Source organism: Lagenorhynchus albirostris, chromosome 3 (genome assembly GCF_949774975.1).
Source record: "Lagenorhynchus albirostris chromosome 3, mLagAlb1.1, whole genome shotgun sequence".
NCBI classification, from domain to species: Eukaryota; Metazoa; Chordata; class Mammalia; order Artiodactyla; family Delphinidae; genus Lagenorhynchus; species Lagenorhynchus albirostris.
In genome coordinates this window covers 50,579,141-50,597,351 of record NC_083097.1, presented here as the reverse complement: position 1 = coordinate 50,597,351, position 18,211 = coordinate 50,579,141, and the positions used below count along the sequence as shown (strand labels likewise).

At 33.9% G+C, this 18,211-nt stretch overlaps 1 protein-coding gene across 3 annotated transcripts in view; it reads right to left on the bottom strand.

The window, feature by feature from the left end:
• Positions 1-18,211, bottom strand: part of RNF180 (ring finger protein 180) — a 281,719-nt gene that overhangs the window by 237,551 nt on the left and 25,957 nt on the right. For all 3 annotated transcript variants that reach the window (XR_009539860.1, XM_060146099.1, XM_060146098.1), the window contains exon 2: positions 14,791-14,925. Coding sequence is in view for 2 of the 3 variants with exons in the window: in XM_060146099.1 (XP_060002082.1) it covers positions 14,791-14,925 (135 nt within the window). In the remaining variant the exon portion in view is untranslated. The remainder of the gene's footprint in view (positions 1-14,790; positions 14,926-18,211) is intronic.

Here is an 18,211-nt window from a genome sequence, read left to right as displayed (position 1 = left end):
AAAAAAACAAACAGAAAATATAAATAGACCAATTACTAATATTAAAATTGAATCAGTAATCAAAAAACTCCCCAAAAACCAAAGTTCACGACACAACAGCTTCACAGGGCAATTCTATGAAAAACTTAAAGAAGAGTTAATACCTATCCTTCTCAAACTATTCCAAAATATTGAACAGGAGGGAACACTTCCAAATTCATTCTATGAGACCAGCATTACTCTGATACCAAAACCAGACAAAGACACTACTACTACAGAAAATTAGAGGCCAACATCCCTGATGAACACAGATGCAAAAATCTTCAATGAAATATTAGCAAACCAAATTCAATGATACATAAAAAGGATCATACATCATGATCAATTGGGATTTATTCCATGGATACAAAGATGGTTCAACAACCACAAGTCAATCACCGTGATACATCACATTAACAAAACAAAGAATAAAAATTACCCGATCATCTCAACAGATGCAGAAAAAGTACTTGACAAAATCCAACATCAATTCATGATAAAAAAAATCTTGACTAAGTTGGTATAGAGGGAACATACTTCAACACAGTAAACACCATTTATGACAAACTCACAGCTAGCATTCTACTCAACAGTGGAAAGTTCAAAGCTTTTCCTCTGAGATTAGAAATAAGACAAGCACAACACTGTAAATCAACTATACTTCAATTTAAAAAAAAAAAAAAACAAGGATACCCACTCTAAACACTTTTGCTCAACACAGTATTGGAAGTTCTAGCAACAGCAATTAGACTAGAAAAAAAAAAAGGCATCCAAATTGGAAGGAAAGAAGTAAAACTGTCACTATTTGCAAATGACATGATACTGTACTATTCAGAAAACCCTAAATACTTCACCAAAAAACTATTAGCACTAATAAATGAATTCAATAAAGTTGCAGGATATAAGAAAAATATAAGAAATCTGTTGCATTTCTATAGACTAATAATAAACTATCAGAAGGAGAAATCAAGAAAACAATCCCATTTACAATCATATCAAATAGAATAAAATACCTAGGAATAAATTTAACCAAGGAGGTGATGACTTGTACTTTGAAAACTATATGACACTGAAGAAAGAAATTAAAAATAATATAAATAAATGGAATGATATCCCATGTTCATGGATTGGAAAAAATATTGTTGAAATGTCCATACTGCACAAAGCATTCTACAGATTTAATGTAATCCCTACCAAAATACCCATTACATTTTTCACAGAACTAAAACAAATGATCCTAAAATTTGTATGGAACCACAAAAGACCCCAAGAAGCCAAAGCAATCTTGAGAGAAAAAGAACAAAGGTAAAAGTATCATGCTTCCTGACTTCAGATTATACTACAAAAAGCTACAGTTACCAAAACAGTATTGTACTGGCACAAAAACAGACACAAAGATCAACGGAACAGAAATAAACTGACACACATATGGTCAATTAATCTACAACAAAGGAGGCAAGAATATACCATAGGGAAAAGACAGTTTCTTCAATAAGTGGTGTTGGGAAAATTGGAGAGCTATATGTAAAAGAATGAAATTAGAACATCTGTTCACACCATATATAAAAATAAATTCAAAATGTATTAAAGACCAAAATGTAAGACGTGAAACCACAAAACTCCTAGAAGAAAACATAGGCAGTATGGTCTTTGACACTGGTCTTAGCAATATTTTCTTTGAATTTGTCTCCTTAAGCATGGAATACAAAAGTGAAAACAAACAAATTGGACCTAATCAAGCTTAAAGGCTTTTTACACAGTGAAGGAAACCATCAACAAAATGGAAAGGCAACTTAATGAATGGGAAAAGATATTTTCAAATGATGTAACTGATAAAGCATTAATATCTGAAACAGATAAAGAACTCACACAACTAAATATCAAATAGAACAAACAATACAGTTAAAAAATGGTCAGAGAATCTAAACAGGCATTTTTCCAAAGAAGACATACAGATGGACAACAGGCACATGAAAAAATGCTCAACACCCCTAGTCATCAGGGAAATGCAAATCAAAACCATAATGAGATATCACCTCACACCTGTCAGAATGACCACCATCACAAAGATGAGAAATAACATGTGTTGACAAGGATGAGGAGAAAAGGAAACCCTCATGTACTGCTGGTGGGAATATAAACTGGTACAGCCACTATTCAAAATAGTATGCAGGTTCCTCAAAAAGAAAACCAAAAAAAAAAAACAGTGCTACCATACAATCCAGTAATTCCACTTCTGGGCATTTATCTGAAGAAAACAAAAATAATACTTCAAAAAGATATATGCATCCCAATGTTTACGGCAGCATTACTTACAACAGTGAAATATGGAAACAACAAAGATGTCCATCAATGGATAAAGAAAATGTGGTATATGTGTTTGTGTATGTGTATAGACACACACACACACACACACACACACAATTGAGTGTAACTCAGCCATAAATAAGAATAAAATCCTGCCATCTGTGACAACATGGATGGACCTGGATGACATTATGCTAGTAAAATTAGTCAGAGAGAGAAAGATAAATACTGCACGTTTTCATTTATATATGGAATCTAAAAAACAAAGAAATATAACAAAACAGTAACAGACTCACAGATACAGAGAACAGACTGGTGGATGCCAAAAGGGAGACAGATAAGAGGAGGGCTAAAATGGGTGAAAAGGATTAAGAAGTACAGATAACTAGGTATAAAATACATAAGTTACAAGGGCATAATGTACAGCATTGGAGCATAGTAAATATTTTATAATGACTATGTGAAGTATAATACATAAAAATATCAAATTACTACACTGTACATCTGGAATTAATATAATATTGTAAGTTAACTATACTTTGAATAAAAAAGACATCCACAGACGAACATCTTTCTTAAACAAAGCATCAAAATCCTTGATAAAATATTAATAAGTAAAATTTAGCAATAGATTATCATATATACGTAGAAAATACTAAGAGATCCACAAAAAGCAACTAAAAAGTGAGTTTAGCATAATACGTTTGCAGGATATAAAGTCAATATACAAATTCAACTCTATTTCTTTAGATTAGCCACAAGAAATTGTAATGGGTAACTTATTAAATATCAATTATAACAGCAGCAAAAAAACATGAACTTAGGAATAAATTTAATACAATATGTACAAGAGCTCTCCATCGTAAACTAGAAAACACTGCTGAAAGAATTGAGGAATACATAGTGGTGTGTATCTCAGGAATGAAAGATTGATATAGCATTCAAAAATCATTCAATATAACTCAATATAATAATATAAAACAGAACAAAAATGTAGAAAATATTTTGATATATGTGGAAAAATCATTTGATAAAATTCAACATCCATTCATAATGAAAACTTAGAAACTAAAAATGGAAGAAAACTTTTTCAAACTGATAAAAGGTATCTATGAAAAACCTTTAACTAAACTTATACTCAATGGTGTAAGATAATTGTTTTACCCTAAGATTGGGAACAGAATTTCTTCATTCTCACCTTTCTAGTCCACATTGTATTGATAGTCCAAGTCAGTACAGTATGACAAGAAAAAGAAATAAAAGACATACAGATTAGAAATCAACAAAACGACAAGATACATCTTCACACCCACTTAGGACGGCTATAATAAAAAATAAAAATAATGAAATAAACAGAAAATAACGGTTGGTAAGGATGTGGAGAAATTGGACCCACTGTACATTTATGATGGGAATGTAAATGGTGCAGCCACTGTGGAAAATAGTTTTGTGGTTCCTCAATAAGTTAAACATTGAATTACCAACTGGCTTAAGAATTCTACTCCTGGGTGTATATCCAAAATAATAAAAAAACAGGTGGTCGAACAAAAACTTGTATAAAAATGTTCATAGCAACACTACTGAAAATAGTCAAAAGGTGGAAACTCAAATGTCCATCAACTTATAAATGTATAAACAATATGTGGTAGATCCCTATGATGAAATAATGTGCAGTCATAAAAAGGGATAAAATACTGATACATGCTATAACATGGATAAACCTTGAAAACACTATGCTGGGTGAAAGAAGCCAGACTAAAAGGCTGTATATTGTGTGATTCCCTTTGTATTAAATATCCAGAATCAGTAAATCCATAGAGACAGGAAGCATATTAGTAATTGCCAGGGGTTTGGGGGAGGTGGAAATGGGCAATAACTGCTTAATGAGCATGGACTTTCCACATGGGGTGATAAGAATGTTCTGGAACTAGATAGTGATGATGGTTGCACAGCATTGTAAGTGTACTAGATATCAGTAGTGGTAAATTTTATGTTATGTGTATTTTAGCATAATTTAAAAAGATAACAAAATAACTTTTTCACAGACAACACAACATAAAGAAAATACTAAGAAATTCACCATAAAAACTGTTAAATTAATAAGCACAGTTTCAGTATAGAATGTCCATATACAAATTTCTGTGTACCGCACTTCTGTAACAACAAACGATGGGAAAGTAAACATTTAAAAAATACCACTTAATATAGTACCAAGAAAACATGAACTACTTAGGTATAAACTTGACACAATATATACAAGACTTGTCCACTGAAAACTACAAAACACTATACAGAAAAATTAAAGACCTAATAAAACCAAGATATATACCATGTTCACAGAATGGAAAGTTTGATATTTTTAAGATGTCAATTGCTTCTATATTAACCTATAGATTCAATACAACCCACTCAAAATCCCAGCAGGATTATTTATAGAAATTGATAAATACATTTTAAAATTTATGTAAAAAATGCAAAATGACCTAAAACATCCTGAAAAGTTTTGCAACAGAATAAGAAATGTAGAGGACATACACTATCTGATTTTAACACTTATAAGATCAATGGAATAGAGTAAAAAAATAGATCTGTATATAAATTTAGTCAATTGTTTTTTGGTAAATATGCCAAGATAATGAGAAAAGATAGACTTTTCAATAATTGGTGCTGGAACAACTGAATATCCATATGAAGTAAAAAAATAATAACAAAAATAATAAAAATGCTTACCACACACATGAAAAACAAATCAAAATGGATCAGGATCCTAAAAGTAAAAGCCATAACCACAAAATGTTTAGAACAGGAAAAAAATCTTTGAAACCCGGGATAGGCAAAGTAGTCTCAGGACACAAAAACATTACCCATAAAGGAAAAAACTGATAAACTGGATTTCATCAAAATTAAAACCATCTACTCTTTGAAAGTCATCACTAAGAAAATGAAGACAGAAACTGCAGACTAGAAGAAAATTTTTGCAAAACCTGTATCTGACAAGAACATTTTAGCCAGAATATATAAAGAACTCTTACAACTAAATACGAAGAAAATACAATTTAAAAAATGATTATAAAATTTCAACAGACATTTCACAAAAGAAGATATACTAATGTCCGATAATCACATGAAAAGAGGCATAACAGTCACTGGAGAAAGGCAAATTCAAACTATAATGAGACAACATTACATATTTATTACAAGAGCTAAAATGGAAAAAACAAAAGAAAAAAAGGGAAAGAATAAAGCAAAAAGAACTGAAAATATCAGTACAGACAAAGACATAGAACAACTGAAACTCATACGTTTTCAGTGGGAATGCAAAATGATATAGTCATTTTAGAAAACAGTTTGTCAGTTTCTTAAAAAGCTATGCCCACACTTATCACAGAACCAAGCAATCCCTAGTAGTAACCAAGAAAAATAAAAATATAGGTCCACATAAAGATTTGTAGCTCAAAACTGCAAACACCTAACATGTCCATCAACAACTACAGCATCCATACAGTAGATAAACAACTGTGAAATGTATACAATGAAGTAATACTCAGTAATAAAAAGGAATGGACTACTGATATATGCAACAATATGAATCAATTTCAAAAAACACTATGCTGAGCATAAAAAGCCAGACATAAAAGAATATATGCTCTATGATTACATATGTAAGAAACTCTAGAAAAGACCAAATGTTGTTACCTCTTGACAATGGTGGCAGGTACACGAGTACATATACATTTGTCAAAGCTCACTGAAATGTGTATTTCATTACATATAAATTATACCCTTGGGCTTCCCTGGTGGCGCAGTGGTTAATAATCCACCTGCCAATGCAGGGGACACGGGTTCAAGTCCTGGTCTGGGAGGATCCCACATGTCGCGGAGCAACTAAGCCCATGCACCACAACTACTGAACATGTGCTCTACAGCCTGCAAGCCACAACTACTGAGCCCACAAGCCACAACTACTGAAACCCGTGCACCTAGAGCCCTGCTCCGCAACGAGAAGCCACCACAATGAGAAGCCCACGTGCCGCAACAAAGAGTAGCCCCCGCTCACTGCAACTAGGGAAAGCCCATGCACAGCAACGAAGACCCAATGCAGCCCAAAATAAAAAAAAATTATACCCTAATAAAACTAACCCTAGAAGTTAGCAGTGTAACTTTACCTAAATTTACTTTTTGAAGAACAGAATTAATCTTGTAAACATCAATACCTGTACACATTAGCCCCTTCCATTAGGAGCTGAGAGTTATGCAGATTAGTATAACTAATGAATTCTTAAAAAGGCTCTCATAGAGAATACAAAGTGGAATTGACAAATACAGCCTTCTTTACTTCACTATTAGATCCGAATTTTTTTTTGACTTTTCAAGGTTCTGTCTATCCATGAGCTAAATAAATAAATATTTCTACATTGTTATAAAGAATAGAATATTATGTCAAAGTAAGTTAATAGCAATCAACCTATCAAGATTTATTGGGTCATTACTAGATACAGTGTTGACCATACAAAGGGAGTAAAGAAACTTATTTATATGCCAGGGACTGTGTTTTACCTTAACACGTATTATCTCATTTTACTATTTCATTGTGCATATTCCATTATTTCATTTAATCAGATAAAGTGATCATGATATTTAGTCACATAAGATTGATGAGTGTACTAAGAAACCACTATCTGTTATAAATTCTAGAGATGTTCTATGAACATTCCTATGAGAAAAAACATTGGCGTCATATATCTAGGTATGTAAAGGAAATTTTACAATGTACCTATTCTTCTTATTTTTACCAGGTAACAAGCATTTGTACTGTGCTACTACAGCCCAGGCACTCTTTGAAAGGTTTTATTATTTTACAAATAAGTAAACTGAACCAAGAGAAAGTAAGTAACTTTTATGTAACTTGTCCAAGGTCACACAGTAAGTAGCAAAGGAAGGATTTCCATCCAGGCAGTCTGGCTTCAGAACTGAAGTCTCTAAGCTTCCACTGTTACTTCCTATACCAAATCAATACTAACTTTTTTAGGGCAATCATCTTTCTTACATCTTTAGCCTGAGTATGTTTTAAGGCGTGATACTACTATTCTTCCAGAGGACTACAAAAAAAGCAAAACAAAACAAACAGAAACTGGAAGCATAACTTACTTTTAAATTAACCAAAAACAATGAACTAACTTATACAGAAGAAAAGTAGGTTTAGAAAAAATTCCAGTTGATTCTGATATGCAGCTCCCAAACCAATCTCCCTGATTTGAGAACTATTAACATAAAGCAAGCACATATTTTTCTCTAAGTATTTAAAAGTTAAAGCATTCTCTCATGCCAACAAAAAAGACAAAAATCAGTTACAGCAATTCATACTGGTTGAAGGAGCATAAAAGTTTGGGTTAAGAGTGTATAGTATTGTTTCCCTTTCTGAAAATTAGATATGGCAAACAAAGAAAACCAGGATAAACACAGAGGCCTCAGTTATAAATGAGACTGCCAACTACTTCAACTGTAATTACACACACTGTCTTAGAAACATAAATATATATGATATTCATGATATTTACTTCCAATTTAATTTTACAGGTAAAATAAGACATCAAACTATAAAGTCTACAGTCACTTAATTTTTTAAAAAAATCACACAAATATATGTGATAAAACAAGTTTTAATGGATGTATTTTAAGATAAATGATTAAACGAAGCAACCTCATTTGAGGAATTTAAAGGCTTTAAAGTAGTGGCATCAGGTTATCTCTTTGGGAAAAAAACTGAAAATTAGAAAAACTATATTATTAGGATTTTTAAAACCTTAATAGACAGCTTTTTGTGTCTCAAGTTTATCATGTGGGCAAAGGAGGAAGTGAAGGAAGAGAAGTAACTAACAGCCAGTTTCACTTAATACTGTCAGAAAAATGTTGACAAAATATTTTGTAAATGAAATCTTTTGTTCAAGCAGTAGGGGGAGCTAACGCACTGTTATTGATATTGCTTTTTCTTTAAGGGTAGGGAATGTTTTCAGTTACGGTGTACAAAGAGAACTTCTTTAATTTTAAAATTACAAACTGTATGCATTATCTTTTTATCATTTACTGATTGTTAAGAGTTTTAATTGAACAGAACAGGTTAAATGTAAAAAGGTGACATATTATTATATAATTTTTGAAAAATGTTTAACACTAACACATTTCCAATGTTAGTAATAACATTCCCTTAGCTAACACATTAAAAGTTAGCCAACTATATTATTTAAGTAATATAGTTTATTTAAATATTTGCAGCTATCAGCTATAAACACTACAGAGAAAAAGATCAGGTAATAAAAATGTCATTTAGATTAACATTATTAATTAAATGTTTAAAGGGTTATAAATATAAACAAACCAAATCCTATTGGACTGCCTGGTTTTACTATTGTAGGTTGAGAACATACTTCAAGGGTGAAAATTTTTTTTACTCAGAAGTCAGAATGAATAAAAAAGAAACTGAAAGCTTCATTTAAAGGCAGACCGTTCCCTGCATGTATTCTTGCTACCTTTCTAATATCATGCTTTCAAAATTGCCAAAATAATTTGTAAAAAATTCAATAGTCATGTCACTCCTTTTCACTGACTTTCCAGCTTTTAGGAAAAAGATCAAAGTCCTTAATTTGTCTTGCAAGACCATAAATGATCTAACCAACACCCATCTTTCTAGCCTCAAATCTGGCCAAACTCTCTCTCAATCTCTGCCCTCCAATCATAGAAATCTTCTAGTTCCATGGAGATACATCACATTCTTTCCACCACAGGGCCTTTGAATATGCTGGTCCCAAAGCTTGGAAGGTCCTCTGTCTTGTACTGTCCTGGCTACTCATCCACCATATCTCTACACAAGTCGTGTCCTCAGAAAAGCCTCCCGCTTACAACAACAATCCTATGTCCATGTCCTATCTTTATGGCTCCCTATACGTTTCCTTTTGTTCCACTTACACAGCTAATAATTTAATATTTATGATTGAACACTATCCTGAAAGTTTCACAAGGACAGAACACTTCTCTTCTGCTCGTCATTGAATTTCCAGTGCCTGTCATATCTTAGTTGATCTGAGCTGGCATAACAAAATACCACAGACTGGGTGGCTTAGACAACAGACATTTATTCTTCACAATCCTGGAGGCTGGAAGTCTATGATCAAAGTGCCAGCATGTTCAGGTACTGGTGAGAGCTCTCCTCTTAATTTGCAGATAGCTGCCTTCTTGCTGTATCCTCACATGGTAGAGAGAGAAAGAGATCTCTCTTTTCCCCTTCTTATAAGAGAGAAAAGAGATTTCTCTCTCTCTTCTTCTTATTGGATTAAGGCCCCATCCTTATAACCTGATTTAACCTTAGAAACCTCCTAAAGACCCATCTCCAGGTACAGTCACTTCGGTGCTTAGGACTCACAGCTACAATGAACATTGACCAATGATTTCCTCCTTGCTAAATCCAAAGCATACTTTTAATTCTCATTCACAGTCTCTACATTTGGCCATGCAGTTTGTATGCCATTTCCATACAAATCTGGGGGCACCTTTCACAGATTAGCACCCTCTAGAATTATGCAGTGTACAACCTGCACATTAAAGGTAGTACCTGGTCTTCTATGTCTCGCTACAACGTTCAATATTACTAACGAACCCCTCCTTCTGGAAGATATTCATCCCTTGACTTCCATAACACCGTATCCTGATTTTCAATACTATCTTTCTTACTACTCTTTTTTTCCTACTTTGTGATGTTTTTTTCCTGTCCATCCCTTAAATGCTCCTAGGTCCTCTTCTTTCTCACTCCATTCACACTCTGCATGGTGATCTCATCTACTTTCACAGCTTGACTCACCACTTAAATGCTGATGACTCCCAAATCCACACTTTCAGTTCAGATCTCTGCTCTGAATCCCATAACCATAGAACCAACAGCCTTCCAGAAATCTCTCTTTAAATGTCCTTTTAGGCCACATAAACTTGACGTGCCCCAAACTGTGTCAAAACAGACTAAGAAGTGAAAGCGGAGGATACCACCTCTGACGCAACGCCCACCCTGCCAGACTTCACAAACAGAGACCAATTTTGTCATTTTCTGGTTTTAGGGTTTTCATTGTTATTTTTTGCTTTTGGTTTTGGTTCTGGCCCACATTTCATGTATCTCAGGCCTGAAGGTAGAGTAGGAGTCCCCTTTTGTCCCTGTGGACATTGTAGACTGTCTCAAAATTCCATTCTAAATTCCCAGTCACATGCCTTACCATATGCCAGTGGCTGGAAAACTAAAGCTCAAATGTCCCAGATTCCCTTACAGCTCAAGTTCCACACATGACCTAGCTTTCCCCAAGCTGATACACTGTTCAGTATTATGAAAGCAGAAGTGATGAGTATATTTGTGTTGTTTCTTCTAGCAAGCTTGGTTTTGAAGGTACTTAGTTAGTCTGTGGCAAAAGTTAGTGATTCCAATGTCCAGTTCCTAGTTCTGTGGGGACTAAGAGGCAGCGTGTGAGACTTCCATTTCCTGGCATTGGTCAGGGCTAAGCAAGTGTGGCTCTGGAGCCAACAGCTGTGGATGCTATTTCCTCAGTTTCATGATCCTTTATGTTCTTCTGAGGGCCATTTCACACCTGCATGGGGTGAGGAAGACAGGAGACAAAGTCCAGGGTTTGCTCAGGGTCGGGAGACTATAAGAGGGAACTCCTACATAAAGCTGGGTTATAATATCAGTATAAGGGTGAATGAGAAATAAACCTGTTGCTCAGAAGGACAAAGAAGGAAAGTTGCCTATCTCAACTTTGGTATTCAGTAGAAGGAAAGGAAAAAGTCTTCTCAGGGTACTGAAGAATTTCTTAAACAAAAAGTACAGAACATAAAGGAGATGATTAATAAATTTATCTATATTATTTTACAAATTCTGTTCATCAAAAGATACCACAAAGAGTGAAATACAAGTTATATAAACTGGCAAAAGATATTTGCAATACAATAACCAACAAATAATTAGTATTCAGAGTACATAAAGAGCTTCCAAAAATCAAAGCTACATAACAGAAAAACAGGCAAGGACAAAAAGACATTTCACAGAAAACACAAACAGCCTTAAACAATGAAAAGATGTTAAATGTTGGCAAAGATGTGGAATCACAGCAATGTTTAACTGCTGCTCATGGGACTGTCATTTGAAAACAACTTAGCATTGCACAGTAAAGGTGAAGAATCACATATCCTGCAACATACAACTCCATTTGCAGTAATATATTCCTGCCTATGTTTGTCAAGATATGGACAAGTAGCATGGCTTGTAAGAGCAAAACAACTAAATTTAACTCAATGGTAGAGTGAATTATAAATTGTGATATATTAATACACTGGAATGCTGTGAAAAAGTGGAGCTGCACTACATGCTGATATTAAGTAAAAGCAGCAATTCCCAGAAGAATACCCACCTATGTTGTGATTTCATTGACAGAAAGTAGACAAACAAAACACTTCCAGAAACAAGAAAAACACTTACTTTATACACAGATACATTTTAAATTATATTGTTAAATAGGTAATAAATTAAGATGATTTGATAGGTGATAAATTTAGCATTCTTTCAGCATAGCATCTGATAGATTACTTTTAGATTCCAATATTTTATTTTATTGTTTCCTTTAATTAAAACAGATGCTTCTAAGTTCATCTTTAATATTTATATCAAATGCATGTATTTATAAATGTAAAATGTTTGTATAGTTCAAAGAAATACTTAAAGAGAAGCAAATACCAATACACCCACCACCCAGCTTAATAAGTACATTACCACTACTTTAGAAGCCCCCTCAGGATCCCTCTCTAATTATATACTCCTCCTTCCCCCAGACTTAACAATGATATTGAATTATTCCTCAGGCAGGTTTTTAACAGGTTTTATATATGTATGTTTTATTTTATATGCATATAATATATATACCTTTATATATATACCATATAATATATATATACCTTTATATACATTATTTTATATAAATATAAAATATTTAAATAATATATTTATGTAAATATGCATTTTATATCTATTATTTTTAATAAATATATTTTTATTTTATAAGTTAGTTTCAATAATTATGTATTTTATTATGTATATACATAAACATTTTATTTTATATATAAAACTATAGTGACAGAAAGCAAATCAGTGGTTGCCCAAGGCTGGGCTTGGAAACAGGGCAAATGGGCCTAAGAAAACTTTCTGAGGTAAGAGGAAGATTTTAAAACTGTTATCATTGAATTGTATTCTTACAATAAATAAATTTTATGGTTTACAAATTATACTTAAAAATCTGTAAAAAAAAAAATACACACATAGATTTCACAATCTCCTTTGGGAAACCTCTGTGACTAGCCCAGGCAACATTTGCTTACATTCCTCTGTTAGAGTACTTATCAAATCAAGCTACACTGCTTGGCCTATTTTCAACTACAGTTTAAAGCTCCTAGAGGACCAGAATGTTTTTTCAATCTTGTATCACTGTCTTCTACAACCTATCCCATTACATCCTAGAGCAGTGTTTGAACTTCTCTTGCTTATTGAGAAGGTGTGACATTCATGATACCCTGATGGAGGAGCAAAGGCAGTAAAGAGAATGTGGGGTGAGGTGCACAAGCTCAGGACCCTCACTGTCAGGTTCAACTGTAACTGCACTGCTGGTAAAAGTGTAATCTGAGGCAATTTATTTAATCTTCTGTGCCTCAGTTCCCTTATCTATAAAATTGAGATGATAGATTATCTCCTTCAAGATAATCTATCCTTCTATCCTTATACTATAAGGAATGAATAATATAAAACATTCAAAACAATGCCTACCTAATAAGCATAAAAAAAGGTACTGGACATCATTATCACTAGGAAAAAACAAATTAAAACTATAATGATATACCACTATACATCTACCGGAATGTCTCAAGTTACAAAGTCTGAAAATACCACCTGTAGACAAAAGGTGTAGAGCAACTGGAATTCTCATCACTGCTGCTGGAAGTGAACATTCACTTTGGAAAACTACTAGCACCTTCTAAAAAACTTAAAATACACCTACTCTATGACCCCCCCCCAATTCATTCCTATGTATATATCAAAAAGAAATAACAAAACACAAACACATAAAGTCTTTTACAAGAATACTGATAGCAGTTTTATTCATAACCCAAAACTAGAAATTCAAATGTCCATCAGCAGAAAAAAATGATAAATTTTGGTATATTCATAAATGGCATACTACTCAGAAAAGAGGAAGCAAACCACATAACACAAAACATAAATGAGCCTTTAAAACATTATGCTGAGCAAAATAAGTCAGGTACAAAAGAGTATATGCTATATGATCCCATTAGAATGAAGGTCAGGAACAGGCAAAACTAGTCTATGGTGACATCAATATAGTGGTTGTCTTGTGAGAGGGCAGTATTGCCTGGAAAAGGGCAAAACAACTTTCTGGGGTGATGAAAATATTGTATATCTTGATCGGATTTGTAGCAGGGCTGAAAAAAATTTATCAAGCTGTGTACTTTTTTTTTTACTCTATAAATTACACCCAATAAAATACTCAGCATGAAAAGATTTTTTCCTCCAATTAAAATGTTTTTTCAGTTTTTAAAAAATGTTAAAAAAAAAGTAGCTGACAGGTAAGTATACAGTCAAAGTCTTCCACTATTATCAGTTCAAGCTGGCTAATCTGTTAGAGTGGATAGGAAATAATCATGATCAAATGTGACTGAGGAAAAACTTAAACAAAACAAACAGTCTCTCAAAGAAGGGGAAGAAAACAATTACATCCACTCTCTCTGCTGAATTGAAAATTCCCTGTAAAGTGCATGGATTACTATCTAGTTTGGACCTCTTTGATATTGCCTCTTGCATATTGCTCTTAGAGAAGTTTAGGGATTTTATCTGTTTTTTTAAAAATATTTACTTTTCCCAGGACAACCAATTAAATGCTTTTAAATATTATTCAGGTTTTTCTATTGACTTTTAAATTATACATGAACTTTCCCTTTTAGGCCCATACTGAATACTATATATATAATATGTATATATATATATATGTTTATATATATGTATATGTTTTTATATACATACATAGGTTTTCTATTTTTTAATATGATCTTGAATTTAATTGTGTGGTGATGACTAAGGTTCACTCATGGTGGGGATAAAATAAACATGGACTATTATCTTCAACCTATGTTTGTGATCCTGCACTTAAAACTTTAACGACATGTTAATGTCAGCAGCTAGAGGTAAACTTAACTGTAACTGTGGAAGGTGGGATGCCTTTCGAATACCACTTTGAAGTGTTTTCAGTGGATGAGGTAAAATAAGGTAAAAGCTAAGTCAGGTTTGGAGGGATATGTGTACATGTGTAGGTGTGCCCCCAGCATTCCTGTACTAGGAAATTATTTGATGATTATACAGTTAGCAATACTCACCTTAGTCACTTGATTCTCAAGACATTCCATGAAACAACCAGAACCTGCTATGCATTTTCTACATTTCCAACAACGGAGAATACTTATTTCTTCTTGATTATGATTTTTAGTTATCAATTCTTTACTTCTCTTCATCTGTGGGAAAATTAATGCATTTTTAGAATGTTAAACAGTGTCAGATTAAACTTGATTTTCTAAACCCTTTGAACAGCATTAGCTACATGAGGACCAGAAGGAAGAGAATTATCATTTATTGAGGTACCTACTAGTCTTAGGCTAGGGGTGCTCTATAAACTATATCCAGGATTAATTCTGATAATGATGCATTATACTAGTGACTACCAGCTTCTTTTATTTTTGCAGAACATTTTGTCTATTTCTTTCCATCTGTTCTCACCAAGAGTGGTAAAAGGTAAGAACAGTTAAATAAGTTACTCCAGTAACTTTAAAACTCATAACAAAGAACTATAAATATTCTTACAGATAGGATGTTTTGAATAGCCACAGCATTAAATTTTAAATATAACAGGATTTACTGAGTTGTAGTTAATTCTGTGAAAATTAGAAGTAATTACTTCACACGGGTCAGAATGGCCATCATTCTTGAGAAGAGGGAACCCTCTTGCACTGTTAGTGGGAATGTAAATTGATACAACCACTATGCAGAACAGTATGGAAGTTCCTTAAGAAACTAAAAATAGAACTACCATATGACCCAGCAATCCTCCTACTGGTCATATACCCAGAGAAGACCATAATTCAAAAAGACATATGCACCCCAATGTTCATTGCAGTACTATTCACAATGGGCAGGACATGGAAGCAACCTAAATGTCCATCAACAGAGGAATGGATAAGGAAGATGTGTACATATGCACAACGGAATATTACTCAGCTCTTAAAAGAAATGAAATCTGGTCATTTGTAGAGACGTGGATGGACCTAGAGACTGTCATACAAAGTGAAGTAAGTCAGAAAGAGAAAAACAAATGTCATTTACTAACGCATATATGTGGAATCTAAAAAAATGGTATAGATGATCTTATCTGCAAAGCAGAAGTACAGACACAGATGTAGAGAACAAACGTATGGACACCAAGGGGTAAAGGGGGGTGGGATGAACTGGGAGATGGGGATTGACACTATTGATACTATGAATAAAATAGATAACTAATGAGAACCTACTGTATAGCACAGGGAACTCTACTCAATGCTCTGCGATGACCTAAATGGGAAGGAAATCCAAAAAGGAGGGGATATATGTATACGTATAGCTGACTCGCTTTGCTGTACAGCAGAAACTAACACAACATTGTAAAGCAACTGTACTCCAAAAAAAAAAAAATTACTTCAAATTAATGGGAAAAATCCTGTATGCTAAATGCATTAATTTCTCTTGTATATTGTATTCAGTGGAACAGTTAACTATACTACATCTTGTGCTATGTGTAAAGACTTAGATAATAACCCTACCATTTTTTTAGTCTATTTTTATACTTGAGATTTTATGTCAGTATTGTGATTCAGACCAATTTGGGAAAACAGTTTCATACTAATAAGGATTCCAAAATAGGTGCAGTGTATTTAATAACCTGTCTGGTAACTACTCATTATAAAGAAATGAGTTATACTACTCATTATAAAGTTATACTACTCATTATAAAGAAAAGAAATGTTAATTATGTCCACAAGGGCCTGCCTAGCTCCCTGGCCACATTCCCTCATTTGTTAGATCTTTAATATTTCATTTATTCAACAAACATTTACTGAGAGCTAACCATATGCCCCACAATGAGTCAAACTCTGGGGGCACAAAGATGAGTAAAACTTATTTTCTGTCACAGACCTCACTATGCTATAGATCAACAGTTTCCTACCCTAGCTCATTAGAATAACTTGAGAAGCTTTACAAAATAGTGATGCCTAGGCCAGGCCCCACTCTTAGAAATTTTGACTTATTCTGAAATGGGGAGGGAGTTAGGAATGGGTACTTTTTATTAAAAAGTTCCCCAAGTGATTCTGGTCAGGGTGAGGACAGGCTGTGTTAATACACAAACAATTAACTAAGATGTAACAGCTGAAGGGACAAGAGAGGGAACATAGATGGACTTTAACCAAATTTAAAGGAAGGATTTGAAGAATTCTGCCTGGAAGAGCACAGCATGCCCCTCTTGCAACCTATCTAGCTCTGTCTGACCTTCAGGTGCTAGGCAGCAGTTCAGTCTCCACTGACATCTTCAGAACCCATCCTTAGGCCAGTTGCCACTCTACTTAAGCTTTGTCCTCAATGATCAGCAATAATATCTTAATTTGCAAGTGTCCTGACCTCCCCCTGCTTTCATCATTGTTGATGCTCCCCTCCTTAGCTTCATTAGCACTCCTTTCATCTCTCAGTAGTCTTCCTAACATCTTCTATCCTCATCTCCCTTTTAAACACCAATGGTTCTCAACCAGGAATGGGGATTGCAGGGAGCAATAACATCGGAATCAACAAAGGAGAAATTCCATATCCGCCTATGTTCTCCCCTTCCCTGAGATCCATACACACCTCCCCACTTCTCCCCTCCCCTCAGGGTTGTTCCACGCCCTCTTGGAGTGCAAGCATGTAGTTAGAAAAAGCCCTATTGGTGATTCTAATAAGTTTTCACTGAGAATTATACTCTGCGTGACAACTCTTTTATGGCAATGATTTTTAAATCTATACATCTAGTTTGATCTTATTCCAAAGCTCTAAGACCAATATTTTCAAATTCCGAATGTCAAATGCTATCTCTACATGAATCTCCTTTAGGGCCTTTGTAGTGGCTGTTCGCTCTGTCTACCCTGTATGGTAGCCACTTGTTAGATGTGTTATTAAGCGCTCAAAATGTGGCTAATCTGAACTGAGATGCACAGTAAGGGTAAAATATACACGGAATTTTGAATACTGTGTAGAAAAAAAGAATGTTAAATATCTTAATAGTTTTCATATTTATTTCATGTTGAAATCAAATTTTTAATATACTGAGTTAAATAAAATATAATTGTAAAAATTAATTTCAAGTTTCCTTTTACTTTTTGAATGTGGCTACTGTAAATTTTTAAATTATATATCTGGCTTGTATTATACTCCTACTGGAGAGCACCTGTCTAGACCTCCTCGCCCCAGGTCTCTGTATGGTTGGCTCTCTTCTCATCATTCAGAGGTCAGCTCACATTCATGTCCTCACAGGTATGGTATAAGAAGCACCTGGGGAGTTTATTTAAACGTATGTCACAGGGCCACAGTCCCAGGAATTCTAATTCAATGTTCCTAGGGTGGGATTCTGCATATTTAACAAGCAACTAGGTGATTCTGTAACAGGTGATCTGAAGATCACACTCTGAGGGACAGAATACAATCTAAGCTCCATTTGCAACAACATGGATAAACCTGGAGAGT